At 47.1% G+C, this 24,280-nt stretch overlaps 1 protein-coding gene across 1 annotated transcript in view; it reads left to right on the top strand.

Moving 5' to 3' along the window:
• SKIV2L (Ski2 like RNA helicase) overlaps window positions 1-24,280 on the top strand; it is a 106,076-nt gene that overhangs the window by 46,845 nt on the left and 34,951 nt on the right. The window contains exons 15-19 of the mRNA XM_040323079.1: window positions 1,285-1,431; window positions 1,660-1,753; window positions 3,083-3,295; window positions 9,815-9,925; window positions 21,256-21,367. Of these exons, the coding sequence (XP_040179013.1) occupies window positions 1,285-1,431; window positions 1,660-1,753; window positions 3,083-3,295; window positions 9,815-9,925; window positions 21,256-21,367 (677 nt within the window). The remainder of the gene's footprint in view (window positions 1-1,284; window positions 1,432-1,659; window positions 1,754-3,082; window positions 3,296-9,814; window positions 9,926-21,255; window positions 21,368-24,280) is intronic.

The following is a 24,280-nucleotide window of genomic DNA, read 5'->3' as shown; positions in this document are numbered from 1 at the left end:
CATATACAGACCCGGATTTACTCCCTTTGCCTCCCCAAGGCCGGGTCCTTCAATGCCGCCCCCCCACACACACACACACCATCACATAGGGGGCCTTCATCCAGACCGGCCCAGGGCACAACACATCAGGGTACAGTGCACATTAGGGCACGGTACAGAGCTCAGCATATCAGGGTACAGGGCACAACACATCAGGGTACAGAGCCCAGCACATCGGGGCATAGGGCACATCAGGGTACAGGGCACAGCACATCAGGGCCCATCACAGCACATCAGGGCATAGCACATCAGGACATGGGACACAGGGCACATCAGGGAACGTAGCACATCGGGGCACGGGGCACATAAGATCACATGGCACATTATGGGTCGCATCGTTTACCAGCCAGCATGCAGAGTAGCGCAGGAAGCGTGTGTAATAAGTTCTCTCTCATGTCACTCTGCTCCCCGGTGGCCTCTCCTCTTCCATCCCAGATGATGTCACAAGCAAATGGGGATGGACGAGAAGAGAGGAGGGGCCGCCAGGGAGCAGAGTGACATGAGAGAGAACTTATTACCCACGCTTCCTGTGCTACTCTGCATGCTGGCTAAATCTCGATTTACCCGTCAGGCACCAGCTGTCGGCGATTGACGGGTAGATCGCCGCAGACCTACAATGCAGATTAGCTGCCCATTGTAACCGGCCCACCAGGAAACTCCCGGTAGTCCCGATGGCCAGTCCATCCCTGCCCCCTGTTGCCGCGGTGCCGGCGCAACCCCTGCAAACTCTGCCCCAAGGCCTGGCCTCGGTGGCCTTGTCTGGAATCCAGCCCTGGGCATATATAGGGTCACCCTATATATGCCCCCTGGCATATTCGAGTCACTTTCCTCTGCCAATAGGGCTTTAACTATGCCTGTGCTCTCACTTGTCAGGTTCCCTCCCAGTAGCCAATAGGCCCCGTCCTATTGGACAAGTGTGAAACATGCAGTAAACATGAGCAGCATCTGAGCACCATAAGCAGACCCTATCGATGGATCCCGGCTCCCTGCATCTACATATACCTGGCAGCCTTCCCGGTAAGCAGAAAGACCCAAAAACGCTATTCTTTTCTAGCACCTACCTAGGAGGGTGCTACATTGATATTCCTGATATGTGGCTGCTGTACCATGTACTTGTATGAAAATGTATCTTATTCTCTTTGTATTGATTCCTTTGTATGACATCCCCAGTGTTCCTGCCAGTCCCTCTGCTTACCTAATAAAAAATGAAACATTTCCTTTATGTTTGTATTTAAACTCTCATAGGAGGATAAAGAAGAAGAAGATCTATGTGATCAGTACCACCAAGAGGCCGGTGCCGCTGGAACATTATCTGTACACGGGGAACAGTCAGAAGACGCAGAATGAGTTTTTCCTGTTGCAGGACGCTTCTGGAACCTTCCAGACCAAAGGGTGAGAAGAGCCTTGATAGAATCCCTAAATGAAAGTAAAACTAAACTAAAAAATTCTACTGAAGTACTGTGTGGGCAGAAATCGCGTGAAGCCTATTAGTAGACTAATTACATTATATCTTGATTTCACAATATTATATTGATTATTGCGCTGATTATATATTTTTTCACTATTTTTGCTGTTCTCCTTTATACAGTATGCTAATACAGTGTTTCCTTTTATCTCTAGCTACTATGCTGCTGTTGATGCCAAAAAGGAGCGAACCTCTAAATATTCGCAAACGTTTGGAGCAAAACACCCGCATGGCGGTGGAGCCGGGCATGTGAGTAACGTGTGGGGATGGGTGCATGCAAAGAATGATGGCAGGATTGGATTAACGCGGAGTTACACCCAAAAGTGGAACTTCCGCTTTAAGCACTCCTCGCCCCCTTACATGCCACATTTGGTATAATTCTTAACCACTTCCCGACCTCCTCATGTACATTTACGTCGGCAGAATGGCACGGACAGGCACAATCACGTACCTGTACGTCCTCTGCTAGACGTGGGTGGGGGGTCCGATCGGGACCCCCCCCCCGGTACATGTGGAGGTCGGGTCCGCTCGGGGAGCGATCCGGGACGACGGCGCGGCTATTTGTTTATAGCCGCTCCGTCGCGATCGCTCCCCGGAGCTGAAGAACGGGGAGAGCCGTATGTAAACACGGCTTCCCCGTGCTTCACTGTGTCGGCGCATCGATCGTGTCATCCCCTTTATAGGGGAGACACGATCAATGACGTCATTCCTACAGCCACACACCCCTACACTAGTAAACATATACACAGTGATCCCTAACTCCTACAGCGCCCCCTGTGTTTAACTCCCAAACTGCAACTGTCATTTTCACAATAAACAATGCAATTTAAATGCATTTTTTGCTGTGAAAATTACAATTGTCCCAAAAATGTGTCAAAATTGTCCGAAGTGTCCGCCATAATGTCGCAGTCACGAAAAAAATCGCTGATCGCCGCCATTAGTAGTAAAAAAAAAAATAATAAATAAAAATGCAAAAAAAATATTCCCTATTTTGTAAACGCTATAAATTTTGCGCAAACCAACTGATAAACGATTATTGCGATATTTTTTTTACCAAAAATAGGTAGAAGAATACGTATCGGCCTAAACTGAGGAAAAAAAAAATTTAGATATGTTTTTTGGGGATATTTATTATAGCAAAAAGTAAAAAATATTGCATTTTTTCAAAATTGTCGCTCTATTTTTGTTTATAGCGCAAAAAATAAAAACCGCAGAGGTGATCAAATACCACCAAAAGAAAGCTCTATTTGTGGGGAAAAAAAGACGCCAATTTTGTTTGGGAGCCACGTCGCACGACCGCGCAATTGTCTGTTAAAGCGACGCAGTCCCGAACTGTAAAAACCCCTTGGGTCTTTAGGCAGCATTTTGGTTTCCGGGGCTTAAGTGGTTAATGTGGAATGTTTGTTCTTTGCTAAAGAACATTATTATTTATCAAGTTGCTATGAGTAAAGTTCCGCTTTAATGAACACATAACTTCAGTAACATTTAGTTTTTTTTCATATCTGGCTGCAGTTCAGCTTTTATCACATTATCTCTGTAGCTCTTGTGATTGATGTGATGTCAACTTTGTTTTCCCAGGATAAAGGCACATGGCTGTCTCTGATCCAGTCTCTCCGGAAGCGAGATGCCCTCCCAGTGGTGATCTTCACCTTCTCCCGAACCCGGTGTGAGCAGAACGCCTCCGCACTGACCACGGTAGATCTGTGCTCAGCCGCAGAGCGGAGCGAGGTGCAGACGTACTACACCAAGTGCCTGAGCCGCCTGCGCGGGACTGACCGCCAGCTCCCGCAGGTCTGTGCCACAAGCTCTTTGAGTTGTGTTATTTCTACTGATATTTATGATGATGTTTTTTTCAGAGAGGAACTATCTTATGGGGGTACACAAAGGCTGAACTATTATCCTAAAATGTATTTTACCCTTCAGATACTACAGTAGGCAACTCTATGTACTTGGCTGGTCACCTGTGCCCATCTGATGTTGGTTACTCTTGCTTATACACTGACACCTGGTTATTGCACATACTCATGTGGGCACCTGTCCAAATTAAGTTCAGGTGTTTCCAGTGAAGGGTTCTGTTAATTCTGCAACAACACACAAAGACATAGTGACAACAGCCTGGGGAAGTCCCTTTTCTGTTCCAGAATACTGAACAATACTGCTATTGTATGCAGTACCGCATGTGACCAGTGGTGGAGGGGGGGCGCCAGAGACGCTCGTAAATGTTCGAAATTCATCTCTAGCTGAATTTTAGGTTTTGCACAATTCATGGCACTTATTGCACTTTAATTAGTACATGTTTTATAAAAAATATTGAATATTTCCTTTTTATGCAATATTTTGCTATTGATTTCCTATATTGGCTAAAAGACCACGCTAACACACAAATAAAAAAAAGCAGCAGCTTGAAGTGAGATACTCAACAATTGGATAAAAAATATGAGAAGCCCCGCTAGGAATAGTCCCAATTATTATAAGAGGAACCTTGATTTGAATATCATCACAATGTATATCGATGCTTGGATTGGTAAGATACATGCCTTTCTCAATGGCACCACTGTGATTCACAGGGGGCATTATTCGACGGGGGGCATTATTTGACAGGACACCGGCAAAGGTTCCAGGATCTCTATGTAGAAAAAACATGCAAAAGTCCAACCGCAAGGTCAATAGATGGATGTTGTGCATAATATGGCGAGGACTTGTTAAACGATTTTGGGCCGGATTCAGGTAGGAGATACGACGGCGTATCTCCAGATACGCCGTCGTATCTCTGAGTTGCGGCGTCCTATCTATGCGCCTGATTCATAGAATCAGTTACGCATAGATTTCCCTAAGATCCGACTGGCGTAAGTGTCTTACACCGTCGTATCTTAGGCTGCATATTTACGCTGGCCGCTAGGTGGCACTTCCGTCGATTTACGTGAGTAATATGCTAATTAGGTAGATACGCCAATTCACAAATGTACGTACGCCCGGCGCTATTTTTTTACGTCGTTTACGTTAGGCTTTTTCGGCGTAAGGTTGCTCCTGCTATTATGAGGCGTACGCAATGTTAAGTATGGACGTCGTTCCCGCGTTAAATTTAGAAATTTTTACATCGTTTGCGTAAGTCGTTCGCGAATAGGGCTCACGTAAGTTACGTTCACGTCTAAAGCATTGACGATTTGCGGCGGAATTTCGAGCATGCGCAATGGGATTCTTTTACGAACGGCGTATGCGCTGTTCGTAAAAAACGTCAAATACGTGGGGTCACACTAAATTTAAGTAAAACACGCCCACATCATCCAAATTTGAATTAGACGGGCTTACGCCGGAGCACATACGTTACGCCGCCGTAACTTAGGGCGCAAGTTCTTTCTGAATACGGAACTTGCACCCTAATTTACGGCGGCGTAACGTATCGGAGATACGTTACGCCCGCACATCATTACGCTGGGCTACCTGAATCCGGCCCTTTATGTTTTGTGTTTATATGTTAACATCATTTAAAGGGAGTCAACAGAACAAATATTTGATCAGGTATTACATGTATTTTATACTTCGTTGTTATCATCATATTGACTCATAATCTTAGGCGTAAACTTTATGTATTTTATGGTGCAATTTACATCCATATAAGATTATTTATTAGCTTGAAAAAAAAAAGAAACAAATAAATGAACAAAGGGGTGTTATGGATATTAGTTCTTGGGGTGTGGAGTACCATCTGCATGTGAAAGAATGGATTGGAATCGCACCAATCGTTTCTGTAAGCTGCACATTAACACTACTTGTACCCCCTACACTAATTACCCTCTTGTAACCCTAACATGTATTCTCTCGGTAATCCTAACACTAACTCCCCCTGTAAACTTGACACAAACCCTCCCTATAACCCTCACACTTCGCCTCCTTGTAATGCTAAAACCTGCTACACATGATCGGATTTTCTGCGGACAAAGCGTAGGACTTTTGTCCGAAGGGCGTTGGCCATGAACTTGTCTTGCATACAAACGGCAAAGAATTGTCGGCCAACAAACACAAAACGACTTGGTTTTTCAGCTCTTAAGCGCCACCCTTTGGGCAACTTCTGCTTATGTTGCGTTATGGTGAGCATTGCTTCTGAGCATGCGTGTTTGTGCTTTAGAGTTTTGGACAGCAGCCTGCCATCACACAATTCTCGTCGGATAATCTGATTGTGTGTACGAGGCTTAAGACTAACCTTCCTTGTAACCCTAACACTAAACCATGTTGTAATCCTAACGTTAATATTTTGATGCTTGGAATAAACTACCAGCAGAGGTCGTGTGACAGTCAACAGTAATTGGTTTCAAATATAGATCAATAGTCAGACCATAACGTTAACAAAAAAAAAATAAGGTCAGACTCAATGGACTACTTTTTCTGCCATTCCGTTTCTATTCTATGTAACATTTCCTGTAACCCCAACATTAATCCTTCTTAAAACCCCAACACTAACCTTCCCCGTGACCCTAATGCTGACCTTCCCCCCGTTAACCCTAACACTGACCTTCCCCCCCGCTAACCCTAACGCTGACCTTCCCCCCGCTAACCCTAACGCTGACCTTCCCCCCCCCGCTTACCCCAACGCTGACCTTCCCCCCCCCCCCCCCCCGCTAACCCTAACGCTGACCTTCCCCCCCCGCTAACCCTGACGCTGACCTTCCCCCCCCCCCGCTAACCCTAACGCTAACTCCCCCCCGCTAACCCTAACGCTGACCTTCCCCCCCGCTAACCCTAACGCTGACCTTCCCCCCCCGCTAACCCTAACGCTGACCTCCCCCCCCGCTAACCCCAACACTGACCTTCCCCCCCCCGCTAACCATAACGCTAACTCCCCCTCCCCCGCTAACCCTAACGCTGACCTTCCCCCCCCCGCTAACCCTAACGCTGACCTCCCCCCCTGCTAACCCTAACGCTGACCTTCCCCCCCACTAACGCTGACCTTCCCCCCCGCTAACCCTAACGCTGACCTTCCCCCCGCTAACCCTAACGCTGACCTTCCCCCCCGCTAACCCTAGCGCTGACCTCCCCCCCCGCTAACCCTAACGCTGACCTTTCCCCCCCCCCCCCGCTTACCCCAACGCTGACCTTCCCCCCCCCCCCGCTAACCCTAACGCTGACCTTCCCCCCCCCCCGCTAACCCTGACGCTGACCTTCCCCCCCCCCGCTAACCCTAATGCTAACTCCCCCCCGCTAACCCTAACGCTGACCTTCCCCCCCCGCTAACCCTAACGCTGACCTCCCCCCCCCCGCTAACCCTAACGCTGACCTTCCCCCCCCCGCTAACCCTAACGCTGACCTTCCCCCCCCGCTAACCCCAACGCTGACCTTCCCCCCCCGCTAACCCCAACGCTGACCTTCCCCCCCCCGCTAACCCCAACGCTGACCTTCCCCCCCCCGCTTACCCCAACGCTGACCTTCCCCCCCCGCTAACCCTGACCTTCCCCCCCCGCTAACCCTAACGCTAACTCCCCCCCCGCTAACCCTAACGCTGACCCCCCCCCCCCCGCTAACCCTAACGCTGACCTTCCCCCCCCCCCCCCGCTAACCCTAACGCTGACCTTCCCCCCCCCCGCTAACCCTAACGCTGACCTTCCCCCCCCCCCCCCCCGCTAACGCTGACCTTCCCCCCCCCCCCGCTAACGCTGACCTTCCCCCCCGCTAACGCTGACCTTCCCCCCCGCTAACGCTGACCTTCCCCCCCGCTAACGCTGACCTTCCCCCCCGCTAACGCTGACCTTCGCCCCCGCTAACGCTGACCTTCCCCCCGCTAACCCTAACGCTGACCTTCCCCCCCCGCTGACCTCCCCCCCGCTAACCCTAACGCTGACCTTTCCCCCCCCCCGCTAACCCTATTGCTGACCTTCCCCCCCGCTAACCCTAACGCTGACCTTCCCCCCCCCCTGCTAACCCTAACGCTGACCTTCCACCCCCGCTAACGCTGACCTTCCCCCCCCGCTAACGCTGACCTTCCCCCCCCGCTAACGCTGACCTTCCCCCCCCGCTAACGCTGACCTTCCCCCCCCGCTAACGCTGACCTTCCCCCCCCGCTAACGCTGACCTTCCCCCCCCCGCTAACGCTGACCTTCCCCCCCCGCTAACGCTGACCTTCCCCCCCCGCTAACGCTGACCTTCCCCCCCCGCTAACGCTGACCTTCCCCCCCGCTAACGCTGACCTTCCCCCCCCGCTAACGCTGACCTTCCCCCCCCGCTAACGCTGACCTTCCCCCCGCTAACCCTAACGCTGACCTTCCCCCCCCGCTGACCTTCCCCCCGCTAACCCTAACGCTGACCTCCCCCCCCCCCCCTGCTAACCCTAACGCTGACCTTCCCCCGCTAACCCTAACGCTGACCATCTCTGACTCTAAGGCCCCTTTCACACGGTCGGACCGTTCAGGTCCGCCTGTCAGTTTTGTCGGTGGACCTGAATGTAATCCTATGAAGCGTGACATCTGACCCGATCCGCCAAAATTAGACAGATGGCGATACGTCCCCATCTGTCCATGGCGGATCGGATCGGGTGAGAGCTGATGAAAGGGTGAGCAGAGAGGGACTTGTCATCCACCGGCTCAGTGGAGAGATGGCGGGAGCTGGTGGACTCCGTAGCGACGGAGTCTGCCTCGTGTGAAAGAAGCCTAACCCTCTCTAATGCCGCGTACACACAATTCCGACAAGAAAACCGTGGATTTTTTTCTGACGGAATGTTGGCTCAAACTTGTGTTGCATACACACGGTCATACAAATCTTGTCTGAAATTCCGACCGTCAAGAACGTGGTGATGTACAAGACGTATGACGAGCCTGAATCAATAAAGTTCAATAGGCAGTTTGGCTCTTCTGCTTGATTCTGAGCATGCGTGTTTTTTTGCGTGTCGGAATTGCGTACAGATGAGCAGAATTTCCGTCGAAAAAATAGAGAACCTGCTCTTAATCTTTTGTTGGCGGAATTTCCAACAGCAAAAGTCCAAAGGAGCATACACACGGTCGGATTTTCCGACCAAAAGCTCACATCGGTCTTCTCTTGTCGGTAATTTCCAATCGTGTGTACGCGGCATAACTCTAACGATCCCTGTAACCCTAGTACTAACCCATCTTGTACCCTAATGCTAAGGCTGCTTTCACACCGGGGCGGTGCTGGCGTTTTGGGTGTTATAGCTTTTCAGGTGTTAGCGGGGTTAAAAGCGCCCGTGAAAAATAGCGCTGGGGAAAGTGGTGCCCATTCATTCCAATGCGCATAGGCTATTTGGTACTGGTTCTGCAAGCGCACCGCCCCAGTGTGAAAGCACTCGGGCTTTCACACTGGGGGGGCTTGAGAGGCAGTTTTTAGGCGCTATTTTTAGCTCTAAAACGCCTGAAACTGCCTGAAAAAATCCATCCTGTAACCGTGACATTAACCCCCCCCCCCGTAATATTAAGGCTTCATTAACACCTGCTCACGGGCGGAATAGCCGCGATTCGCCCTGCACTTTCAAATTGCTACAAAACGTGGGATGTGTTTGCGATGCCATTACTTCTTAATGGCACCGCGATTGTTGTGCGATAAAACACGCTGCAATCGGAAAAACGTGTGACGTTTGTCGCTCGAGAAGGAACATGAGCTTCTTTTGGGCGACAGCGTTGCCATTTGCAGCGTGACAAACACGAAAAAATTGCGGTGCCATTAGAAGTAAGGGCATCACAAATGCATCCTGTGCTTTGCAGCATTTTGAAATCGCGGGCGGAATCGCGGCCCAGGATCAGGTGTGAATGGAGCCTTCTTGCAACCTTAGGCTGCGTTCACATCTCAGGATATTAAATCTCGGGCAAATTTGATGCGATTCTGCTCACTGCAAATTTGATGCGATTTCTGCTCACGGCAAATTGACGCGATTCTGCTCACGGCAAATTTGATGCGATTCTGCTCACGGCGAATTTGACGCGATTCTGCTCACGGTTCCAAAGCGCCAAGGTGTGAATGACAAATTGCAGAAAGCACATTTTAAGATTCCATTGCTCCACTGAAGCTAATGAAGTGCATATTCCGCCCCATTCGCTTCTTGCCCCCGCCACAGCTGCTGGCGCAGGTGACAGCAGAAACTGGAAGTGACCAAATATGCTTCCAGGTTCTGACTAGCCAATGGGGGATCAGTGAACGGGTGTTCGCTGGTCTCCCTCATCTCTGCCTGGGGACACCTGCCATGCGAAGTAGGAAACATGGCAGGAATGAGGGGGGGAGGGGCTAATGGCAAATGTTGGCCCATGGCTGCTCTTAGCTGGAGGGATCAGAGTTCTCAGCACAGACATAATGGTGTACACATGATAATTCCAGGTACTGCACATGCTGGACTTGTTGAAGAGAGGGATTGGTATCCATCACAGCGGAATCCTGCCCATCCTGAAGGAGGTGGTGGAGATGCTCTTCAGCCGCGGACTGGTTAAGGTCAGTGTTCGCTCTCACTTGCTTTTCCTTACAGATTTTTTTGCTTTTCCTTACATAAACAGGTTCCTGCTTCCTACTTAGGCAGGCCATACACAGAGCAAATTTCTTTCCTGCAACCACAGGACACACAGGGCAGGGCTTGAGAGCGAGCATGCACGAGTGCCCTCATAGCAAAAGTCTTGCTATGGGGGCACTCGGCATGGGGGAGGAGCCGGGAATGCTGGCAGGGACCTGAGAAGAGGGGGATCGTTGCTGCTCTGTGCAAAACCATTATACAGAGCAGATAAGTATAACATGTTTGCTATTTTAATGAAAAAACAATCAAGCTTTACAATCACTTTTTAAAATCCCTTACAGGTCATAAATTTAGAGTTAACCCGGGAATGATGGCCCTAGAATTCTTGCTCTCTCTCCAGTGTGCGCAGCAAAATGTAACAAGTAGCACAATCAACATTTTCATGCGTAGGCATCCCCATATGTGTGCATGTACATGGGAACGGGGTGTTTACAGTATGTGATAGCATGTTCCCTTGGCAATGACTCTTCTGTCTTAAGGTGGTTGTAAAGTCAGAAGGTTCTTTATCTTAATGCCTTCTATAAAAAGCAATCTGGGCCAGATTCTCGTTGGCGTAGTGTAAGCCATTTACACTACGCCACCGCAACTTACAGGAGCAAGTGCCGTATTCCCCAAACACTTGCTCTGTAATTTGCGGCGGCGTAGTGTAAATGGGCCAGCGTATGGCCGCGTAATTCGAAGGGGGCGGCCTGCATTCAAATTAAGCGCGCCGATTGAACTGCGCATGCGCCGGGCTGAAAAATAGCCCAGTGCGCATGCTCCAGCTCACGACGGAAAACGTCAATGACGCCGACGTGTGCGTCATTGACGTAAAGTCGTATTCAAGAACGACTTAGGAAAACAACGTAACTGACGGAAAAAGACGACGCGGACCCGACGCCATACTTAACATGGTATACGGCGGACTGGCATAAGGATACCCCTCATATAGCAGGGGTAACCTTACGCTTACGGAAACGATGTAAGCGACGAGTACGCGACGCAAATTTGTTCGGGAATCGGCGTATCAGGCTCATTTGCATAGTCAAATGAGACCTGAATGTAAACGCCACCTAGCGGCCAGCGTTGCATTACATCTAAGATCCGATGGTGTAAGTGACTTACACCTGTCGGATCTTGGACGTATCTATGCGAAAATTATTCTAGGAATCACTCGCATAGATACCCGGGCTCACAAACAGAGATACGACGGTGTTTCCTGAGATACACCGTCGTAACTCTTCTGAGAATCTGGCCCTCTGTGTGCAGCAGCTCCCCTAATGTGTGATGCATACTAGTAGGGCTGGGGAGAAAAACTATTTGAATCTTGAATCGAGTTGGGAGGTCAAATCGATTCAGATTTTTCCATAGGACCAGCGCTCTACGGACAAGGCCGAAGTCGCGGCCTCGCCAAAAAAATCCTGCCCGCAGCTTGCCGCCATTCTGGGAAAAGGCCACAGACTAGGCCGAAGCCGCAGCCTTTTTCCAGGATCGCGGCGAGCTTCAGGCAGGATTTTTTAGGCCGCGGCTTCGGCCTAGTCCGCGGCCTTTTCCCAAGATCGCAGCGGACTAGGCCGAAGTCGCAGCCTCCCCTAAAAACTCCTGCCCACAGCTCCTTAGGACTGGCGCGGTGTCCATAAAAAAAAAACCCCGATTTGAATTGTTAATCGAGGTTTTTTTTTGGGGCCAAAATCGCCCAGCTCTACATACTAGCATATTTTAACTACTTTAAAGGAAAAAAAAGCCTGGCGGTTTACTGCCGCTTTACAACTTGGGGAGCACATTGTTTTAAGTTAAAAAAAAAAAGTAAAAAAAAACTGCCCCCCCATCTGTCTACTAATTGCACATTGCAAGCAATTGTGAACATTCAAAAACAGCCAGATGGGGCAACTATCAGATCTATGGGCATATGTAGCTTGTTTTCAGATAATTCTCATTTTGTAATTAACCACTTAAGACTCGGACCATTATGCAGGTTAAGGACCTTGCCCCTTTTTGCAATTCGGCACTGCGTCGCTTTAACTAACAATTGCGCGGTCATGCGACATGGCTCCAAAACAAAATTGGCGTCCTTTTTTTTTCCACAAATAGAGCTTTCTTTTTGAAAAAAAATCATAATTTTTTGCTATAATAAATATCCCCAAAAATATATAAAAAAACATATTTTTTTCTCAGTTTAGGCCGATACGTATTCTTCTACATATTTTTGGTAAAAAAAATCTATCTATATGTATAAGCCTGCTCCAAATTAAAGTGGTGGTACACACAAAAATGGAACCCCCGCTTTTCGGAACCCTCCCCCCTCCGGTGTCACATTTGGCACCTTTCAGGGGGGAAGGGGGGTGCAGATACCTGTATAATACAGGTATTTGCACCATCTTGGTCGTGGGGAAAAAAAAACCTAATCAATCCAGGAAGCTGGCAGCCGCTAAGGACAAAGGCATTGTATCCCAAACAGGGAAACAAAGCCGCATAATCCCCAAATCAAGGGACAGGGGAAAAAGTGGCAAAAAAGATCCCCATAAAAAAGAGGCCATCTGGGTCACTATTCATTTTTGCCATTCTCCAAGCCGGAGATAATATGGCAGCCATTTTACTTATGGGCTGTACCGTGTCATAAGCCCGGTGGCTCCTCAAAGAGGAGGGGCCCTACCCGGCTATAGCACATTTCAAATTGCCAATTCGCAAAAGGGTTTTTTTATGAATCAAAACACGACTCAAGGGATTATAAAATAAAAAAGGGGGAAAAATTATGTTATATCAGATGGCCTCTGTGACAGACCTAGCTGCGACAGAGGCTTTTGGAGAGGACTGAATGCGAGCCTCTTGCCTTCCGATTATGGGCCAGGGCCTCAAAACAGGAAGGCGGGTGGGTTATCCCGGCAGACAGACGTAGAACCTTAAGACTACTTTTCCAACATCCTCGAGTTGACCCGTTCGGGGTCCCACTGTGGCTGTTGGACTGTTTCTCAGGGGGGAGTATTGGAATGCTGAAGTGTTTGAATCTGTTACACAGTGGTGGGTCTTCTGCCCTGTCTTAAAGCGGAGCTCCACCCTAAAGTGGAACTCACGCTGATCGGAACCCTCCCCCCCTCCGGTGTCACATTTGACACCTTTCAGGGGGGAGGGGGGGTGCAGATACCTGTCTAAAGACAGGTATTTGCACCCACTTTCGGCCACACAGTTTCGAGAAAACTGCGGGCATGACGTCACCTCCCATCCTCCCCCCGTTGTGCTCTGGGAACACTCGGCTCACAGAGCACAGCGGGAGCCAATCAACAACGCAGCGCAACTCGCGCATGCGCCGTAGGGAACCGGGTAGTGAAGCCGGAGCGCTTCACGTCCTGGTTCCCTCACCGAGGATGGCGGGGGGAGCAGCAGAGTGACGAGCGATCGCTCGTCCTCTGCTGCGGACGGCGCTGGACTCCAGGACAGGTAAGTGTCCTAATTAAAAGTCAGCAGCTGCAGTATTTGTAGCTGCTGGCTTTTAAGATTTTTTTTTCATAGCACATCCCCTTTAAGGCTAACCCCCCCCCCCCCCCCTCCAGACGGCTCCATGGTCTGGAGGAAAAGCATTGTTCTGTGTTTGGCTGTTTTGTGTTTTTTTGATTGCTCCCTGGGGCTTTTGTCTCATTACACAAATTCAAGCTATCGGACCAATCCCTGCTGACCCTGTTTCAAGTCCTCAGTTGCATGGCTAAGAGGACCTAATTGAGAACTACAATGTACTTTACAATTGACCAATAGGAAAGCGGTTGTTGGGGGCGGGGTGTTCAAACTGCTGTATAAAAGTGTGTTGTGTGCATCCAATAAAAGAGTTTTCCTGTTTGAACTTGCATACAGCCTGCCTGGTGTTTTGTTCTGATGGATTTCGAACGTCACATAGCTGTAGTTCGAATCCCGGAGCCTTGGATGACCGAACCATCAGACGTTGTGATCTGCAATCTGATCCAATAGAAGCAGAGGAGTGTCAGGAGAGTGGAACCGAGTGAGCAAGGGTCTCGTTACAGCCTCTATTCCCTCCAAAGAATCCCAAAAGGGGGAGGGAGAACTCTACTGACATAATTTGGAGGGACGTATGTAAAGGGAATAAACTTCCCTTTAACCCCTTCCCGACTGCCGCATGTACATATACGTCGGCAGAATGGCACGTACAGGCACATTGGCGTACCTGTACGTCCCTGCCTTCTAGCGGGTGGGGGGTCCGATCAGGACCCCCGCTACACGCGGCGGTCGGGTTCCCTCGGGGAGCGATCCGGGACGACGGCGCGGCTATTTGTTTATAGCCGCTCCGTCGCGATCGCTCCCCGGAGCTGAAGAACGGGGAGAGCCGTATGTAAACACGGCTTCCCCGTGCTTCACTATGGCGCTGGATCGATCGAGTGATCCCCTTTATAGGGGAGACTCGATTGATGACGACATTCCTACAGCCACACCCCCCTACAGTTGTAAACACACACTAAGTGTACACTAAATCCTACAGCGCCCCCTGTGGTTAACTCCCAAACTGCAACTGTCATTTTCACAATAAACAAGGCAATTTAAATGCATTTTTTGCTGTGAAAATGACAATGGTCCCAAAAATTTGTCAAAATTGTCCGAAGTGTCCGCCATAATGTCGCAGTCACGAAAAAAAATCGCTGATCGCCGCCATTAGTAGTAAAAAAAAAAAATTAATAAAAATGCAATAAAACTATCCCCTATTTTGTAAACGCTATAAATTTTGCGCAAACCAATCGATAAACGCTTATTGCGATTTTTTTTTTTACCAAAAATAGGTAGACGAATACGTATCGGCCTAAACTGAGGAAAAAATAAATTTTTATATATGTTTTTGGGGGATATTTATTATAGCAAAAAGTAAAAAATATTGCATTTTTTTCAAAATTGTCGCTCTATTTTTGTTTATAGCGCAAAAAATAAAAACCGCAGAGGTGATCAAATACCACCAAAAGAAAGCTCTATTTGTGGGAAAAAAGAGGACGCCAATTTTGTTTGGGAGCCACGTCGCACGACCGCGCAATTGTCTGTTAAAGCGACGCAGTCCCGAACTGTAAAAACACCTTGGGTCTTTAGGCAGCATATTGGTCCGGTCCTTAAGTGGTTAAAGGTGTTCTAATGCTCAGTGCTGAATGGAAAGTCTGAGCAATATAACGTAAGGATCAAAAAGCCACCACTGCCGGGGGTAACCCTAATGGATGTAAATATACATCCCAATGGGCTTAGAAAGACAGGATATACCCGTGGTCCTCCCCCCGGCAGTGGATGGGAAACCCCAAGAGCCTGCCAGGCATCGAGATGAAGGGAGCGGAGAGTTGCACAATCCAGAGACATCCACCACACACTCCTAAATAGGTACCAATATATTCAAAAAGAAGCAAATATATACATGTTTTGACAATAATTTGTCTAAAAAACATAAAAAAATATCAAATGACAAAAAAAAGGGGGTTACAAAAGAAAAATCCCATTCACATATCTGTTTACTGTGATTCCTGGGAATTCTGTCTTGTGCAGTACGGCTTAATATATCAATATTTTGTTCGATTTTTTTTTTTCCCGTCAAGAGATAAATGAATTGCTGACTGCTGTCTTCTTATCTGCCCATGTTTGTGTAAGTATTTCCCAGCATTTCCCGGTATTTGCCTCCATGCTGACATCCAAACAACCATCTGTTTGCCTGCCAGCCTGTGCTGACCTCTGCATTTGTTCCGACACGTCTGCAACGATGTAAGATCTGAGCACAGAGGTTTTGTGTTCAACACTGAGGTCCTCAGAGCAAACCATGGCAAGGACACTATCTGCATGGAGTTTGCATCTTCTCCCTGCACGACCAAAATATGTAGCAGAATACACATTTTTTTACAGTTGATTTTTTATTGGAAATGTTTTATAGCCGCAGAGGTAACCAAATACCACCCAAAAATTGAACTTTCGCTTTTTGTAACCCTCCACCCCCTCCGGTGTCACATTTGGCACCTTTCAGAGGGGGGGGTGCAGATTAGGGTTGCCACCTGTCCAGGATTCACCCGGACAGTTCAGGTTTTAAATTATGTGTCTGGGTTTAAGTCCGTCTGAAACCCGGACACATTATTCAGACAGGGCTGTGTCTCCCCAAGTAACTGAGATAGTTGCACACAAATCTGTTGCCGTCATGAGAGCTGCGGGTGGCAGCTTTGGCATCGCTGGGAGGCTGGGCGTTGATGTCTGCAAGAGCCTTTTGGCCACACCCACTGTTTGCCACCGATATGTGTGCCACATTACTACTTTTGTTGGGTCACCCAATGGTGTCCCAGGTCTTTTATAATCCTATAATGTATAGTACGAAAAAAAAGTGCCCTGCGCTGCTAAAGTGTTCGGGTTTGGTTCGAAGAAAAGGTGGCAACCATAGTGCAGATACCTGTCTAAGACAGGTATTTGCACCCACTTCCGGGAACAAAACTTGTGCGGGAGTCATGTCCCTTCCCCTCCCCCCGCTGTCATCTGGGAAACACACTGTTCCCAATTTTTACTAGTAATGGCGGCGATCAGCGATTTTTATTGTGACTGTGACTTTATGGCGGACACATCGGACACTTTTGACATATTTTTGGGACCATTGTCATTTTTTCAGTGATCAGTACTATAAAAATGCACTGATTACTGTGAAAATGACACTGGCAGTGAAGGGGTTAACCACTAGGTGGCGCTGAAGGGGTTAAGTGTGTCCTAGGGAGTGATTCTTACTGTTAGGGGGCGTGGCTACACGTGACACATCACTGATGACCGTTCCTGATCACGGGGAACAGCCATCAGTGACAGTGTCACTAGGCAGAATAGGGGAATGCCTTGTTCACAAAGGCATCCCCCCTGTTCTGCCTTTGCCGACCACAATCGCGCACGCCCGCTGGGCGACAAATTTAAAGGGACGTACAGGTACACCAATGTGCCTGCCCGTGCTTTTGTGTCGACGTACATCTGCGCGCGGCGGTCAGCAAGTGGTTAAAATAACAACACTTAAAAGAAAAAAGTCTAAGTCAGACACGGTTTGAATCTTGGCTGGTTCAGCAGGAACTGGCCGAGATTTGAACCCTCAATGGGCAAGCTGAATGTAACAAGTTCATTGACTTTGGTGCAACCAGCCTGCCGGATTCTCTTTCCCATTTTTCACTCATGGTTAGTGTTGGGCTGAAGCCATTTATTATCAATCAACTGTGTTTACTCTTTTTTTATATCATAATGACAACAGAAACTATCCAAATGACCCTGATCAAAAGTTTACATACCCCAGTTCTTAATACCGTGTATTGCCCACTTTAACAGCAATGACAGCTTGAAGTCTTTTGTGGTATTTGTGGGTGAGGCTCTTTCTCTTCTCAGATGGTAAAGCTGCCCATTCCTCTTGGCAAAAAGCCTCCAGTTCCTGTAAATTCTTGGGCCGTCTTGCATGAACGGCACGTTTGAGATCTCCACAGATTGGCTCAATGATATTGAAGTCAGGAGACTGAGATGGTCACTCTAGAACCTTCACTTTATTCTGCTGTAGCCAATGACAGGTCAACTTGGCCTTGTGTTTTGGATCATTGTCATGTTGGAATATCCAAGTACGTCCCATGCGCAGCTTCCTGGCTGATGAATGCAAATGTTCCTCCAGTATTTTTTGATAACATACTTCATTCATCTTGCCATCAATTTTGACCAAATTTCCTGTGTCTTTGTATCACACATCCCCAAAACCTCAGTGATCCACCTCCGTGTTTCACAGTAGGGATGGTGTACCATTCATCATAGACCTTGTTGACTCCTCTCCATATGAAGTGTTTATGGCTGTGGCCAAAAAGCTCAATTTTGGTCTCATCACTCCAAATGACTTTGTGCCAGAAGGTTTTAGGCTTGTCTCTCTGCTGTTTGGTGTATTGTAAGTGGAATACTTTGTGGCATTTGTGTAGTAATGGTTTTCTTCTGGAGACTCGACCATGCAGCCCATCTTTCTTCAAGTGCCTCCTTATTGTGCATCTTGAAACTGCCACACCACATGTTTTCAGAGAGACCTGTATTTCACCTGAAGATATTTGTGGGGTTTTCTTTGCATCCCGAACAATTTTCCTGGCAGTTGTGGCTGAGATTTTAGTTGGTCTACCTGACCATGGTTTGGTTTCAACAGAATCCCTAATTTTCGACTTCTTGATTAGAGTTTTAACACTGCTGATTGGCATTCTCAATTCCTTGGATATCTTTTTATATCCCTTTACTGTTTTATACAGTTCAACTACCTTTTCACGCAGATCCTATGACAATTCTTTTGCTTTCCCCATGACTTAGAATCCAGAAATGTCAGTGCAGCACTGGATGAAAGATGCAAGGGTCTGTCCGGAGTCCAGAAACTCACTGACCTTTTATAAACACACACTAAATACAAGCAAACAGATGAGGATGGTTACCTTTTAATAGCCATCCAAACTCCTTTGTGTCAACTTGTGTGCATGTTATCAGGCCAAAACTTTTGATCAGGGTCATTTGGGTAGTTTCTGTTGCCATTATGACTTAAAAAGAGTAAACACAGTTGATTGATAATAAATGGCTTCAGCCAAACACTAACCATGAGTGAAAGAAACGTTTTTGTGTTATTCATATTCTCTGAAAAATGGCGAAGAAATCGTAAATTCTGCCAGGGTATGTAAACTTATGAGCACATCTGTATTTGGACCCCAGTAGGTATAAGGTAGTTGACATAGACTTGCATATGGAAAGTTACATCCAAAATACCTCTGTTTTACTTGTTATAAAAGTAAACAAAGATAAGTCAAAGTACTAGATGACTCTTTTTTCTACAGAATTTCGAAAGAAATTGAATCCTTGCCAATTGTGATATCAGAAAGTAAATATATAATGAAAGCAGTTGATGACACAATTCCAATACTCGTCATACCTGAAAAATGGCAGAACGAAAGTCTCTTCCTGACGGCCGTACGACTTTATACGGCCGAAGTATGGATCTAAATTTCCGGGAGGCCGTCTATATACGCACTCCGGCCACTGGGGGGCGCGCGCGTGCCCGCCGCATCACTGAGATGCCGATGCGCGTGCCTGGCGGCCGCAATGTCTGCCAGGCACCCGCGATCGGCGGTTACAGAGACATAGACGTGGATCTGTGGGTGTACATAGGGACACAGATCGGTCACCTCCCCCAGTCAGTCCCCTTCCCCCACAGTTAGAAACACTATGCAGGGCACACTTTTAACCCCTTCCTCAACCCCTAGTGTTAACCCCTTCCTCAACCCCTAGTGTTAACCCCTTCCTCAACCCCTAGTGTTAACCCCTTCAATGCCAGTCACATTTATACAGTATTCAGTGCATATTTATAGCACTGATCGCAGTATAAATGTGAATGGTGCCAAAAATGTGTCCGCCATAATGTCGCAGTGCTGATAAAAATCGCAGATCGCCGCCATTACTAGTAAAAAAAAAAATAATAAAAAATAATAATTCTGTCCCCTATTTTGTAGGCGCTATAAGTTTTGCTCAAACCATTCGCTTTTGCGATTTATTTTTTTTTTTTTACCAAAAATATGTAGAAAAATACATATCGGCCTAGACTGAGAATTTTTTTTTTTTTTTTAAAAGAATTGGGCTATTTATTATAGCAACAAGTAAAAAATATTGGGCTAGATTCAGGTAGGGGCGTGCAATCTAACAGCGGCGCAGCGTATCGTATTTACGCTACGCAGCCGCAACTTACAGGAGCAAGTGCAGTATTCACAAAGCACTTGCTCCATAAGTTGCGGCGGCGTAGCGTAAATGGGGCCGGCGTAAGCGCACATCATTTAAATGTGTAAAGGGGGGGCGTGTTTTATGTGAATGTGTGTTGACCTGACGTGATTGACGTTTTGTACGAACGGCGCATGCGCCGTCCGTGTACATATCCCAGTGTACATATCCCAGTGTGCATTGCTCCAAATGACGTCGCAAGGACGTCATTGGTTTCGACTTGAACGTAAATTACGTCCAGCCCTATTCGCGAACGACTTACGCAAATGACGTAAAAAATTCAAATATCGAAGCGGGAACGACGTCCATACTTAACATTGAGTGCGCCTCATAGAAGCAGGCACAACGTTACGCCGAAAAAGCCTTACGCAAACGATGTCAAAAACGAACGCCGGGCGCACGTACGTTTGGGAATCGGCATATCTAGGTAATTTGCATACTCTCCGCCGAAAATGACGGGAGCGCCACCTAGCGGCCAGCGTGAGAATGCACCCTAAGATACGACGGCGTAAGAGACTTATGCCAGTCGGATCTTAGGCTAATGTCGGCGTATCTAGCTTTCTGAATACAGAAAGAAGATATACGCCGGCACAGCTTTGAATTTACGCGGCGTATCTATGGATACGCCGGCGTAATTCTTTGCTGAATCTAGCCCATTGTTTTTTTTTTTTTTAAATGACACTTTTTTTTTTGTTTATAGCGCAAAAAATAAAAACCGCAGAGGTGATCAAATACCACCAAAAGAAAGCTCTACTTGTGGGGAAAAAAGGACGTCAATTTTGTTTGGAAGCCATGTCGCACGACTGCGCAATTGTCAGTTAAATCGGCGCAGTGCCGGAAGCTGAAATTTCACCTGGGCAGGAAGGGGTTATATGTGCCCAGTAAGCAAGTGGTAAATTATTGTATGCAATATCCGTGATATCTCTGGGGCCCAAAAAAGCATGTTTTCAGTCTGCTTGTCTAATCCAGGCGCTCCCTCTAGTGGCTGCCCCCGGTAGCAGATTCTGGAGGCTCTGGGTTACTAGATAAGTACAGTAAAACCTTGGTTTGAGAGTAACTTGATTTGAGAGCGTTTTGCAAGACACGCAAAATGTTTTAATACATTTTGCCTTGATATACAAGCAATGTTTTGATATAAGAGTAGCGTCATGTCACAACTGAGTATAAAAGAGAAGAGAGGAGCCTCTAAGTGTAGCAATATGGTTAATTTTAATGAAGATACAACATTTAGCAACTTATTGCTACACTTAGAGGCGCCTCTCTTCTATTTTATACCCTGTAAAAAAAAAATGCTTTGATATACAAGTGCTTTGGATTACAAGCATGTTTCTGGAACGAATTATGCTCGCAAACCAAGGTTTTACTGTATAATTTACCATATTTTTTTTTTTATACCAGTGTGCAAGTGTGTTGGCCTTTTGTTTTTAGTACCTTGATGTATTTTGATGTAAAACAGGCCTGTTTGTTTCTGAAAATGTCAACTGTACTAAAGTTTATGATTCTTCTAAGCTGTGCTTTGTTCTCTCAGATCCTGTTTGCCACAGAGACGTTCGCCATGGGCGTTAACATGCCGGCTCGCACAGTGGTGTTCGATTCAATCCGAAAACATGATGGCACCAATTTCCGAGACCTGACTCCAGGTATGATTGTCCCTGTAGGGAAGTCATCCTCTTCACTGTTCTCGCACACACTGATAAGACTTGCTACAAGGATGCTGGAACCACCAAAATCTGACTTATCCACTTAACCACTTAAGCCCCGGACCAAAATGCTGCCTAAAGACCCAAGGTGTTTTTACAGTTCGGCACTGCGTCGCTTTAACAGACAATTGCGCGGTCATGCGACGTGGCCCCCAAACAAAATTGGCGTCCTTTTTTTCCCCACAAATAGAGATTTCTTTTGGTGGTATTTGATCACCTCTGCAGTTTTTATTTTTTGCGTTATAAACAAAAATAAAGCGACAATTTTGAAAAAAATGCAATATTTTTTACTTTTTGTTATAATAAATATCCCCCAAAAACATATATAAAAAAAAAAATTTCCCTCAGTTTAGGCCGATACGTATTCTTCGACCTATTTTTAGTAAAAAAAATCGCAATAAGCGTTTATCGATTGGTTTGCGCAAAATTTATAGCGTTTACAAAATAGGGGATAGTTTTATTGCATTTTTATTAATTATTATTTTTTTACTACTAATGGCGGCGATCAGCGATTTTTTTCGTGACTGCGACATTATGGCGGACACTTCGGACAATTTTGACACATTTTTGGGACCATTGTCATTTTCACAGCAAAAAATGCATTTAAATTGCATTCTTTATTGTGAAAATGACAGTTGCAGTTTGGGAGTTAACCACAGGGGGCGCTGTAGGAGTTATGTTTCACCTAGTGTGTGTTTACAACTGTAGGGGGGTGTGGCTGTAGGACTGACGTCATCGATTGTGTCTCCCTATAAAGGGGATGACACGATCGATGCGGCGCCACAGTGAAGCACGGGGAAGCCGTGTTTACATACGGCTCTCCCCATTCTTCAGCTTCGGGGAGCGATCGCGACGGAGCGGCTATAAACGAATAGCCGCGCCGTCGTCCCGGATTGCTCCCCGAGCGAACCCGACCGCCGCCCGATCGGACCCCCCACCCGCTAGAAGGCAAGGACGTACATGAACGCCCATGTGCCTGTACGTGCCATACTGTGGACTTACATTTACATGCGGCGGTCGGGAAGTGGTTAAGAACTGAGCCTCTTTCTGAGATTTGGTGTTTACAAGTTAAAAACTGTTTTTTTTTTTGCTAAAAAATTGCTTGGAACCCCCAAACATTATACATTTTATTTTTCTAACACCCTAGAGAATAAAATGGCGATCGTTGCAATACTTTATGTCACACCGTATTTGCACAGCGGTCTTACAAGCGCATAAAAAAAAACTTTTTTGATTTTAAAAAATAAGTCAATGGTAAAGTTAGCCCAATTTTTTTTTTATATTGTGAAAGATAATGTTTTGCCAAGTAAATGGACGAATATGAATTTATCCGAAGTTACGAATTATCCTAAATAACGAATAGAACATAACGACTTAATAATAAAAAAAACATTTTATAATTATTGATTTGTTCCGTTGCATTCGTTTAGATGCGGCATCCGTAATTTCGGATAATTCGTAACTTTGGATAAATTCGTACTTGTTATATTCACTAACAGCCAAGTTTGAAAGAAGATTCCAATACCTATAATTTAAAGGGGAGGTTCACCCTTACAGAAAACTCTAAGGTGAACTTACTCGGTATATTCGCATCAGGAGCCGGGGCTTAGGAATCCTCTCTCCATCTTTGCGTCTTCTGCATAGCTGATAGGACGGGCTGTGCGGCTGCTGATTGGTTGGAGCTGCCCATGTGACGGTGCTGACCTGTTCGAATGCTCCAAAACGTCCCCCTGACAACGGACGTTTTGGACATTCAGCTTAGCCCCAGACACCTGGCTTCCCGACTTTTTTATTTAGAAATTTACATTTTTTTTGCAAATTTACAAATTGCGATCATAACGAATGACCCGTAAAACGAAAAAATGAATACATTTCGGTAGTGCACATGTCTAGTTGTCACCCTGGAACTACAATAACCTCCTCGTATTCTGTTCTTCATGTCATAGAGGGGAGGGGTTCCGCTGTCCTCACAGATAGAAATGGTGTTACTGATGGGCAGTGAGCACAGGAAGTTATATGCGGACAAGATTTCTGGCAGGATCAACAAGTTTTTCTTTGCATTTATTAAAGATATTAACCACTTTCCGCCCACCATATAGCAAAATGACGGCGGCAAAGTGGTTTCGATATCCTGACTGGACGTCATATGACATCAGCAGGATATCAAGCCGCTGCACGCCCCCGGTCTGACACACCGCAACTCCGATCTAGGTTAAAAGTCTCTGATGGAGACTCTTTACCACGTGATCAGCCGTGTCCAATCACGGCTGATAACGATGTAACCAGGAAGAGCCGTTGATCAGCTTTTCCTTACTCACGTCTGACAGACGCAAGTAGAGGAGAGACGATCGGCTGCTCTCCTGACTGTGCTGATAGTTTATCAGCACAGCCCCCCCTCGGATCCCACCCAGGACCACCAGGGAACCCACCTAGGACCACCAGGGAATGACAATCTGTGCCCAGGCAGCTGCCAATCAGTGCCCACCCACAATGCCTACCACTGCCAGTGCCACCAGGGATGCCTACCAGTGCTGCATATCAGTGCCTATGAGTGCTGCCTATCAGTGCCACCCATAAGTACCCATCAGTGCAGATTTAAGTGCCCATCAGTGCTGCATATTAGTGCCGCCTATCAGTGTTACCCATAAGTACCTATAAGTGCAGATTTCAGTGCCCATCAGTGCCGCCTATCAATGCCCATCAGTGCTGCATATCAGTGCCACCCATAAGTACCCATCAGTGCAGATTTAAGTGCCTACCGGTGCCACCCATCAGTGCCGCCTATCAGTGCCCATCGTCAGTGCCACCTAATTGGTGCCACCTCATCCGTGCCGCCTTATCAGTGCCCATCAG

The sequence above is a fragment of the Rana temporaria genome, chromosome 9 (assembly GCF_905171775.1).
Source record: "Rana temporaria chromosome 9, aRanTem1.1, whole genome shotgun sequence".
Taxonomy (NCBI): domain Eukaryota; kingdom Metazoa; phylum Chordata; class Amphibia; order Anura; family Ranidae; genus Rana; species Rana temporaria.
This window is presented reverse-complemented; position numbering and strand designations above follow the sequence as displayed.